The sequence below is a fragment of the Giraffa tippelskirchi genome, chromosome 12 (genome assembly GCF_054371585.1).
Source record: "Giraffa tippelskirchi isolate mGirTip1 chromosome 12, T2T-mGirTip1v1.2.pri, whole genome shotgun sequence".
Lineage (NCBI taxonomy): Eukaryota > Metazoa > Chordata > Mammalia > Artiodactyla > Giraffidae > Giraffa > Giraffa tippelskirchi.
In genome coordinates, this window is record NC_137286.1 from 36158931 (window position 1) to 36170462 (window position 11532).

At 38.1% G+C, this 11532-nt stretch overlaps 1 protein-coding gene and 1 long non-coding RNA gene across 7 annotated transcripts in view; one reads left to right on the forward strand and one right to left on the reverse strand.

The window, feature by feature from the left end:
* Window positions 1-10644, forward strand: part of NRG4 (neuregulin 4) — a 101177-nt gene extending 90533 nt beyond the window's left edge. For all 6 annotated transcript variants that reach the window (XM_081549681.1, XM_081549683.1, XM_081549687.1 and 3 more), the window contains 2 exons: window positions 3943-4026; window positions 10352-10644. In XM_081549681.1, coding sequence (XP_081405807.1) covers window positions 3943-3959 — 17 coding nt within the window. In that variant the 3' untranslated portion in view covers window positions 3960-4026; window positions 10352-10644. The remainder of the gene's footprint in view (window positions 1-3942; window positions 4027-10351) is intronic.
* On the reverse strand, window positions 8907-11527 carry LOC145529372 (uncharacterized). The gene is made up of 2 exons (XR_014071145.1): window positions 11419-11527; window positions 8907-10158 (listed from the first exon to the last, which is right to left on the reverse strand). It is a non-coding gene; the product is annotated as an uncharacterized LOC145529372 (long non-coding RNA).
* Window positions 11528-11532: the final 5 nt, after the last annotated feature.

Consider the following 11532-nt stretch of genomic DNA (forward strand, 5'->3'; position numbering starts at 1 on the left):
AATTTCATGGCTGCCGTCACCATCCACAGTGATACTGGATCCCAAGAAAATAAAGTCTATCACTGTTTCCATTGTTTCTTATCTATTTGCCATGAAGTGATGGGACTGGATGCCATGATCTTCGTATTTTGAATGTTGAGTTTTAAGCCAACTTTTTTACCCTCCTCTTTCACTTTCATCAAGTGAAAGGCTCTTTAGTTCCTCTTCACTTTCTGACATAAGGATGGTGTCATCTGTGTATCTGAGGTTATTGATATTTCTCCCAGCAATCTTCACTCCAGCTTGTGCTTCATCCAGGCCGGCATTTTGCCTGATGTACTCTGCACATAAGTTAAATAAGCAGGGTGACAATATACAGCCTTGACATACTCCTTTCCCAATTTGGAACCAGTCTGTTATTCCATGTCCAGTTCTAACTGTTACTTCTTGACCTGCATACAGGTTTCTCAGGATGCAGGTAAGGTGGTCTGCTATTCCCTCTCTTTAAGAATTTTCCAGTTTGTTGTGATCCACACAGTCAAAGGCTTTGGTGTAGTCAATAAAGCAGAAGTAGAGGCTTTTCTGGAACTCTCTTGCTTTTTCGATGATCTAACGGATGTTGGCAATTTGATCTCTGGTTCCTCTGCCTTTTCTAAAACCAGCTTGAACATCTGGAAGTTCTTGGTTCACATGCTGTTGAAGCCTAGCTTGGAGAATTTTGAGCATTACTTTGCTAGCGTGTGAAATGAGTGCACTTGTGTGGTAGTTTGAACATACTTTGACATTGCCTTTCTTTGGGATTAGAATGAAAACTGATCTTTTCCAATCCTGTGGCCACTGCTGAGTTTTCCAGATTTGCTGGCATATTGAAAATGGTTAAAATGGTAAATTTTATTAAGTATATTTCACAGTAAAAAGCCAGAAAGAGATGCTGGGCTTTTTTGGGTTGGGGTTGCACTGGGTCTTGTTGCTGTATGCAGGTTTTCTCTAGTTGTGGCAAGCTGGGGCTACTCTTCGTTGCAGTGCACAAGCTTCTCATTGCAGTGGCTTCTCTTGTTGCAGAGCGCAGGCTCTAGGGTTTGCAGGCTTCAGTACGGCACAGGGGCTTGGTTACTCTGTGGCATGTGAAATCTTCCCCAACCAGGGATCAAACCTCTGTCCCTTGCATTGGCAGGTGGATTCTTAGTCAGGGTACAACCAGGGAAGTCTAAGATGCCATTATTAAATGATACCATCAGATGATTCATTTTAATATACTCAAAATTATCATTTGAGTTATCAAGAGATTGAGTTGTGTTCTTCTACTTTGTAATTGGGTGAAGTCATGTATTTTAATGGTTTGATGAGGTTTTTTTTATTTTTGCTATTATTTGTAATAATAATGTCTGGAACTACATTCATTTTTTAAATGCTTGATGATAAAATAACCAGTGAGGAAATTCTCAGAGAACTGAATGTATTATCGTGCATTGTTTTAACTGGGAAGATTAATACAAATAGGGCCAAATGTGACAGGAAAAAATGTGAGAATGGCTGACTGCCACTAACGCTTGAATGCATGAGTATCCATGCTTGTAATTCACCAATGGTTTCTCTCCTCAAAGGATTTGCCTCTTAATTTTTTTTTCAGAATGTTCAATGGGATGGTAAAAACTCAAATTATTTTTTAGAAACCACATACACTTAAAAAGCAAGTTGGCTTCTTTTCAGTTTATAAAGACATGTTTGTAATAAAATAGAAACTACCTTGGAGCCTTTCCACACAGAGGTACTCTGGTTTAATTGGGTAAAGAGTTTCAGAACTATTAAATTGCTGCCTTCTTTTAATGAGGAAAAAAGAGTATCACGACCAGGGGTAAAAATCTGGATAAGGTGTTGGGCATAGCTCACAAAATTAACTTACTGGCCACTTATTTTTTCAATGTCAGTCTCAGTAACTGCAAAGCCATTACTTTAAGAAAAGCAAAATAAATGCCTTTACCACATGTGACAAGATCTGTGTCATGAAAACAAAGTTGATCGTGGGGATTGGGAATTTCTTCATGCTATTAGCTTATATTTGTTATGAAAATCAGGGCATGATAGTTATTTTAAAATTTATTAATGACCTATTCTCACCAGGAAACTCCTCTTGCCACCATACCAAAAGTTTTATTCAGTTTAACACTCCCTTCTAATAGATTCATTCATATCACCTTGTATGCCTCTGAAATATAAATCTTCCAAGGCAATTTTTTCAATTTGTTCGTTAAGCAAACCTACAGCTTTAAGTCCTGGCATCCGTTTAGATTGTGATTTCGTATCATCCCTACTGCAATAACACACTAGTTCTTAAAGTACAGGTCTTTAAATGAAAAGAAAGGTAACTATGGAACCGTGAACATCAGGTACCTATAGGTGCCAGACACTGTGGCTGGTATTTCACTTTGGAGACTCTTATAAGTCTTAATACCCATTGTGAAATATCAATCACCTCAGATAGGCAGATGATACCAAATGTCAATAACCTCAGATAGGCAGATGATACCATCCTTATGGCAGAAAGTGAAGAGGGACTAAAGACCCTCTTGATGAAAGTGAAAGAGGAGAGTGAAAAAGTTGGCTTAAAGCTCAACATTCAGAAAACTAAGATCATGGCATCCAGTCCCATCACTTCATGGCAAACAGATGGAGAAACAATGGAAACAGCAAGAGACTTTATTTTCTTGGGCTCCAAAATCACTGCAGATGATAACTGCAGCCATGAAACTAAAAGCTGCTTGCTCCTTGGAAGAAAAGCTATGACCAACCTAGACAGCATATTAAAAAGCAGAGGCATTACTTTGCCGACAAAGGTCCATCTAGTCAAAGCTATGGCATTTCCAGTAGTCATGTATGGATGTGGGAGTTGGACTATAAAGAAAGCTGAGCACAGAAGAATTGATGCTTTTGAACTGTGGTATTGGAGAAGACTCTTGAGAATCCCTTGGACTGCAAGGAGGTCAAACCAGTCCATCCTAAAGGAAATCAGTCCTGAATATTCATTGGGAAGGACTGATGCTGAAGCTGAAACTCCAATACTTTGGCCACCTGATGCAAAGAACTGACTCATTGGAAAAGACCCTGATGCTGGGAAACACTAAGGGCAGGAGGAGAAGAGGACAACAGAGGATGAGATGGTCGGATGGCATCACCAACTCGATGGACATGAGTTTGAGCAAGCTCTGGGAGTTGGTGATGGACAGGGAAGCCTGCATGCTGCAGTCCATGGGGTCGCAAAGAGTCGGACACAACTGAGTGACTAAACTGAACTGAATGGAACCCATTGTGAGGCAAGTGGCTTTCTTCTCACTCTACGAAAAAGAAAACTGAGGTTTAGAGAGGTTAAAATCAAGATCACACATCAGAAGGTGGTAAGACAGGATTTAAACCCAGGTGAATCTAGTTCCCAAGTCCAAGTCTTTCATACTGTACTTATGCTTCCACAGATAGGGGGTAACAGGCTCAGGGCTCACTGGCTCTTGAGGGAATTGTCCCTACGTTAAATACCAGCCACCGGTTTGGTTTTGTTTTTATCTCAGTTTTTGTTTTGTTTTTGCTACTTTCTCCTGTTTTCCTGCCATCAGTTATTCATTTTTATTGCTGTTAGAGTGACTCACTTTACCAATCTTTCCCTCTTACCCTCTTTGTCATTTGTAATATCTTTTTAAAAGTTCACCAAGCTTGTTAGAACTTCAGGTAACAGAAAATAGGCAGTGAGAAAAGGCAGGGACACTTCTGTGAGATCTGAATGGAGGTGCTGATACAACTCTTCTGTGTTCTGAGGTATGTTAAGAGGCTCGTTTGGATGTTCTAGGTTAGTTCACCTCAACTTTTTGCAAACAGAAGGGGTGGATATACATGTGTAAATAAAGAGGTGTTGACAGTTGTGCATATAAAGAAAAACTGAGATGGAGAAAACATCTTGATTCTTATTTTCCATAGGTCATGAAGAACATTGAAGAAATAACACAGTGAAGCCAAATCATTGCTTCTTTGTTACAAAGGCAGAAAGTGAAACACTAAAAGGTAAAATAAATTAATCAAGTTAATCTTTCTTCTCTAAATAAAAGACTGGAAGTTATCATACCTTGAAACACAGTTCATCCTGTTGCAAAGTATGTGTGTTTCTGTAACATATATTATTAACTTATTTGCACTTGGTAAATAGAGTAATATCAATCCTGTATGAAAGTTGCATGGGTTCAAACATGATTTTTTTTCTCAGTAAGCTAATATGTTGAAGCAACTAGAGACAAACTTTATCACAGCTCAGGAGAAATTCTTAGTAATATATAAAGACCCTAAAAGAAAAGTGAAAATCCTTTAAGGGCAAAGAGTTACTGTTTTAGTAGCTTTCACTGTATTAAGCTGGCTGGGGAAGCTGCAAGGTGCAAGTTAACCATGAAGACATTTCACCTGGTTATTAGGAAAAAAGCACTGATTGATGAAGGTGAAACTGCACAGCTCATCTCAGGACTTAGCAAATCACAGGTTTTTTATGTCTTGGTGCAGAAGGAATTCAGTGAGGGACAAAGTGAGAGGTAGGAAGTGGATTTATAGTTTAGGATGCTTTTGAAGGATACAAGCAGGCAGGCAAGAGACCTCTGCCCTGAGAACTAAGTGGGCAACATGTTTATAAGCAAAGGGAAAACAGAAAGGGGAAGAAGACCACTTTCTTCCTCATTCTTTGAGTGGATGTCAAGCTTACATCACTAGCTCCTCCTCAAGTCAGGCAGAGGAGTTTTTGACCCTATATAGTCAAACTGGGACTGTCATGGTGCTATCCACATCAGCAGAAGGGTGGTAATGTAGACTAACATAGAGCAAAATATGTTAAATCACCTCAAGTTTTTAGTATGACGAGGTCTTCTACTTTGGAATGGCAACTTGCCCATGTATTCCTGTCTTTGGTATGTGCTAAGGGGCTTGTGGTAAGGATCATTCTCCTGCTGACCTTGACCAGCAGGCCTCACTTTTTTTACTTACTGGCCTGGAGCATATCTTATGCTTTTATTGTGTGGTTTTGTTGTTAAGCAGGCCTGTTTCACAATAGTCTGATTGCTTTCTTGAGTGATCATTAGCTTACAATGATCTCCCAAAGTTCCTTCTCTATCTGTAACCCCCTAGTGGGATGTCAAAAGCTACCTGTGTAACTATCCTGCTCTATCCCTATCATTGGGAGCTACCTTTAGATCCTATTTTTAATGTTAATGAAACAGGTTTCTTTTAAAAATAAATATTTATTTGGTTGCGTTGGGTCTTAGTTGTGCGTGCAGGATGTTTAGTTGAGGATGTGGGTTCTAGTTGCCTGACCAAGGATCAAACCAAGGCCCCTTTATTGAGAGTGTAGAGTCCTAGCCACTGGACTACCAGGGAAGTCCTGAAAATGGTTTCTATGAGAAGCAACTGATTTCAGGGTCTGTATCTGAAAGGAAGAAGCACAAACCCCAAAGTTTAAGTATACAGAAGATGGACCAATTCTCAGTGCAGATACTAGTGGAAATATAGGATTCTTGTTTTTGTTACTGCTCAGGCTACAAAATTCCAAACCTTTTTCCCCCCATAAGGCTTTTAATTTTAGGGCACGATTTTACCGATCATGAGGCTTTCATCTTATTAGGAGCAATATAAAGAATGCGTTTGGTTAAGTTGGTAACAGAAGTCCATAGTTTTCATTAAGGCTCTTTATTTACAGTTTTATAGATTTTAACAAATGCATGATTTCATGTGTCCACCACTACAGTATCACATTGAATAATTTCACCACCTAAAAATCTCCTGTGCTTCATCTACTCTTTCCTAGTCGCAGTGGTAACCACTGATCCCTTTACCATCTCTATAGTTTAGCTTTTTCTGGAATGTCATATAATTGGAGTCATACAGTAGGTAACCTTCTCAGATTGGCTTCTTTCACTTCTTAGCCTTTTACACATGCAATTCAATGGCATTAAGTATATTCCCATTGGTTCAACCATCACCACTGTCCATCTCCAGAACTTTCTCATCATCCTATACTGAATGCTATACCCATTAAACAATAACTCCTCATTCCCTCCTCTACTCAGACCATGGTAGCTAACACTCTACTTAATCTCTAAGCATCTGAATATTCTCAATGCTTGATATAAGTCTCAGTACTTCATACAAATACATGAATCATGCATTTGTCCTTTTGTGTGTGGCTTATTTCATTTACCATGTCTTCAAGGTTCATCAACAGTATAGTATGTATCCAAATTTCATTCCTTTTATGACTGAATGATATTCCATTGTATATGTTTACCTCATTTTGTTTATTCATTTATCAACAGATGAACATGAGTCATTTCACCTTTTGGCTCTTGTTATGATGCTTCTAGGAACATACATCTGCAAACTGCTGTTCAAGCCCCTGTTTTCTATTCTTTTGTATAAATATGCAGATGTAGTATCAAATGTTAATTCTATATTTAATTTTTTGAGGAACTATGATACTGTTTTCTACAGCAGCTATACCACTTTATATTCATATATATATATATTATATATATATATTATAGCAACGCACTCTAGTTTCTCCACATCCTTGTCAACACTTTAAAAAAAAAAATAATAGCCACTCTAATGGGTATGAAGTGCTATTTCATCGTGGTTTTGATTTGCATTTCCTAAATGACTGGTAATGTTGAGCATCTTTTCATGTGCTAATTGGTCATCTATGTCTTCTTTGGATACCTGTCTGTTCAAGTCCTTTGCCCAGTTTTGAATTGGGTTGTCTTTTATAACTGTTGCTGCATTTTAGGAGTTTCATATATATATATATATATATGCACATATATATATATTAATGGATATTAATCCCTCATCAGATATGTGATCTGCAAATATTTTCTCCCATTCTGTGGACTGCTTTTTTTACTGTTGATAGTATCCTTTGATACACAAATGTTTTACTTATTTTTGGCTGTGCTGGGTCTTCGTTGCTTTGTGTGGGCTTTCTCTGCGTTGGTTGTGGCAAGCAGGGGCTACTCTTTGTTGTGGTGTGTGGGCTTCTTACTGTGGTGGCTTCTCTTGTTGCAGAGCAAGGGATGTGGAGTATGCAGGCTTCAGTAGTGGCAGCATGTGGTCTCTAGGGTGCATGGACTTCAGTAGTTGTGGCACATAGGCTCAGTAGTTGTGGTGCATGGGCTTAGTTGCTCTGTGCCATGTAGAATCTTTCTGGACCAGGGATCAAACCTGTGTTTCCTGCATTGGCAGGCAGATTCTTATCCACTGTGCCACCAGGAAAGTCCAAATGTCTAATTTTTGAAGCTCATTTTGTCTCTTTTCATGCCTATGACTTTGGTGTCATATCTAAGAAATCACTCCTAAATCCAGTATTCTGAAACTTTCCCCCTGGTTTTTTCCCTAAGAGTGGAGTTTTAAGTCTTATGGTTAGGTCTTTGGTCCGTTTGAACTAATTTTTGTACATAGTGTTAGCTAAGAATCCAACCCCATTCTTTGGCATGTGGGTATCCAGTCTTCCCAACACCATTAGTTGAAAACATTGTCCTTTTCCCATTAAATGGTCTTGGTGTGCTTCCTCCAAATCATTTGACCATATATGTGAGAATTTCTGGATTCTTTCTTCTGTTCCACTGGTCTATATGTCTGTTTTTATTCAGAATCACACTGTTTTGATTATTGTATCTTTGCAGTAAAATTTGAAATCAGGAAGTGTGAGTCTTCCAACTTTGATCTTTTTCAAGATTATTGTTGTTGTTCAGTTGCTCAGTCATGTCTGACTGTGATTCCATGGACTGCAGCGCACCCGACTTCCCTGTCCTTCACTATCTCCCGGAGCTTGCTCAAACTCATGTCCATTGAGTCAATGATGCCATCCAACCGTCTCATCCTCTGTCACCCCGTTCTCCTCCTGCCCTCAATCTTTCCCAGAATCAGGGTCTTTTCCACTGAGTTGGCTCTTCGCATCAGGTGGCCAAAGTATTGGAGCTTCAGCTTCAGCATCCGTCCTCCCAATGAATGTTCAGGGTTGATTTCCTTTAGGATTGACTGGTTTGATCTCCTTGCTGTCCAAGGGACTCTCAAGAGTCTTTTTCAGCACCACAGTTTGAAACCATCAATCCTTTGGTATTCAGCATTCTTCTTTTCAAGATTGTTTTGGCTATTTGGATCCTAGATATTCTGCTTGAATTAGTTTTCTGTATCTGTAAAGAATGTCATTGAGATTTTGAAGTGAATTACATTCAATCTGTAGATCACTTTGGGTAGTACTGACATCATACCAATATTAAGTCTTCCAGTCTGTTTACATGGGATGTCTTTCAACTTATTGGTGTCATCTTTAACATCATTAATATCAGCTTCCCTGATAGCTCAGTTGGTAAAGAATCTGTCTGCAGTGCAGGAGACCCTGGTTTGATTCCTGGGTTGGGAAGATCCGTTGGAGAAGGGATAGGCTACCCACTCCAGTATTCTTGGGCTTCTCTTGTAGCTCAGCTGGTAAAGAATCTGCCTGCAATGTAGGAGACCTGGGTTCAACCCGTGGGTTGGGAAGATCCCTTAGAGTAGGGAAAGGCTACCCATTCTAGTATTCTGGCCTGGAGAATTCCATAGACTGTATAGTCCATGGGGTCGCAGAGTCGAACGTGACTGAGCAACTTTCACGTTAACATCATTCAGCAATGTCTTGTGGTTTTCAATGTACAAGTCATCAACTTCTTCATTAAGACTTCATTAAGTCTTTGGGGTTGTTCCTATTAATATATAGAAAGGCAACTGATTTTGTGTGTTGCTTCTGTATCTAAACATTGCTGGATTTTTTTCTTAGTCCTAACAGATTTGGGGGTGTGGAGATCATTTGTGTTTTGCTACACATAGGGCCATGTATTCTGCAGAGTTAATTTTACTTCATTCTAATTTCATTCTTTTTCTTGACTAATTACTCTGCCTTGAACTTCCAACACTGTGCTGAATAGGAGTAGTAAAAGCTGCATCCTTGTCTTGTTCATGATTTCAGTCTTTTTCCATTGAGTATAATGTTAACTGCAAGAGTTTCATATGTGGTCTTTATTATGTTGAGGTAGCTTCTTTCAATTCCTAGTGTGTTGAGTGGTTTTTTTTTTTTTAAATCAAAAAGAATTTTGTCAAATCCTTTTTCAGCATCAATGATATGATCCATGTGGGACCCTCATTCTGCTAATGTGGTGTATTGTATTCAATTGGATTTTTATCTGTTGAACTATCCTTGCATTGCAGCAATAAACCCATGCATTCAAAATGTATAAAACTTTTAAAGTGATCTTGAATTCAGCTTACTAATCCTTTTAAGAATTTTGCATCAGTATTCAACGGGGATATTGGCATCAATTCTTCGGTGCTCAGCTTTCTTTATAGTCCAACTCTCACATCCATACATGACCACTGGAAAACCCATAGCCTTGACGAGACGGACCTTTGTTGGCAAAGTAGTGTCTCTGTTTTTTAATATGCTATCTAGGTTGGTCATAACTTTCCTTCCAAGGAGTAAGCATCTTTTAATTTCATGGCTGCAGTCACCATCTGCAGTGATCTTGGAGCCCAGAAAAATAAAGTCTGCCACTGTTTACCCATCTATCTGCCATGAAGTGATGAGACCACTAAGATGCCATGATCTTAGTTTTCTGAATGTTGAGCTTTAAGCCAACTTTTTCACTCTCTTCTTTCACTTTCATCAAGAGGTTCTTTAGTGCTTCTTCACTTTCTGCCATAAGGGTGATGTCATCTGCATATCTGAGGTTATTGATATTTCTCCCGGCAATCTTGATTCCAGCTTGTGCTTCCTTCAGCCCAGTGTTTCTCATGATGTACTCTTCATATAAGTTAAATAAGCAGGGTGACGATATACAGCCTTGCCGTACTCCTTTTCCTATTTGGAACCAGTCTGTTGTTCCATGTCCAGTTCTAACTGTTGCTTCCTGACCTGCATACAGGTTTCTCAAGAGGCAGGTCAGGCAGTCTGGTATTCCCATCTCTTTTAGAATTTTCCACAGTTTATTGTGATCCACATAGTCAAAGGCTTTGGCATAGTCAATAAAGCAGAATAGATGTTTTTCTGGTACTCTCTTGATTTTCCAGAACATTAAATGGTGTTTATTGGCTTCTGCCAATGTTTTCTGCTTTATAGTAGCATATATTATTCTGTCTCCATCATGGCATAGTGCAGAAATGAAATAAAACAAAAATAACATGTCTCATGTAAGTATTTGACTTTTTCTATTAATGGGCCAATACTAAAATGACTTCCTGGTAACACTCTTTTACATAGTACAGGTGTTAGTTTTGTTCATTTAACAAGGATGTTATTACCAATATTCACTATGTTTTATTTTAGGATTTTCATAAAGCAAGACTCATAAATTGTTTCTGCAAGTGAAAACCAAGTCAGTCATCTAAATCTCAATTTCAAATCAAGAGGATTTAGTCTTCTGTTTTTATTAAAATGGAATTTATGGTGGTATTTAAATGGGTTAGGCTGTGTGGGCACAAAATGACAAAAGTAGATTTAATTATTTTCTGAAAAATTTCTGTAGAATGCATAGGAAATTATAAGATTTGTAAAAGTTTATTTTACATTCTTTCATGTTCATTGTGTTAAATTTGCAGTATAAATCAGTGTCAAAACCTTTGCTGTTTGGCTTCTCTTACTAGATTGAAAAGGGGTTTTATTTACCAATGGTCCAGGTTTAAGCCAAGTTGAGAATTACAGCAGTGAACTGGCCTTCTGAACCTCTTCATTCTAGCCTCTTCTACAGGCTACTAACTGTAACAATGTGTGGGATGTCTGTTTCCAGGTCTTAATCCCAAGCTTCCCTCCTCTTTACATTGTTACTTGGCTTTTCCAGGAGTTTACTCCTTCAAGCAGCCTTTAACAAGACAAACTGTAGCTGCAGAAAGATTCTGCTTTGAAAGCACATAAGAAAGCATTCTTTAAACATTTTGATTGAATCAACAATCCTGTCAACCCTGTCACTTGATAGAAGGCAGTTCAGTATGTGAAGACACTAAGGATACATCTTCAGTTTTTTTTGTGCTTATGTCAATTTTTTCACATCATTTTTCTGGTTTCACAAATGACTATACAACAGTTGCCATTCTAGGAATTTAATGTTTTTAGCTGAAACAATAGCTTTTCCTTTAATGCTTGCTTTTAAGACAAGCCTTTCAAAAACAGCTAAATACTAATATTCAGAAATTAAAAATTCTATTGCAATCAAACTTTTCTTTGGACTTTCTTCAGGAACTAATATTGAGGATAATCATAATTTAAAGAAACTTTAAAGTATTTTCATCATTCATATAAACAAAAAGCAGAAAGAAAATCTTTTGGAGTAAAAATTGGTTTAACAAACTATTAAAAACAGAAAAGTGTGAATGTTCATATATTTTGATTTCACTTACCTTGCAAGTTTCCTTTTATCCTGTTAGAACCATTGACTGTTACAAAAGGGCCATACCTTATGTCATACTGTATTAGAATATGGTAATACAGATGTCCTATAACAAAGACCTGAG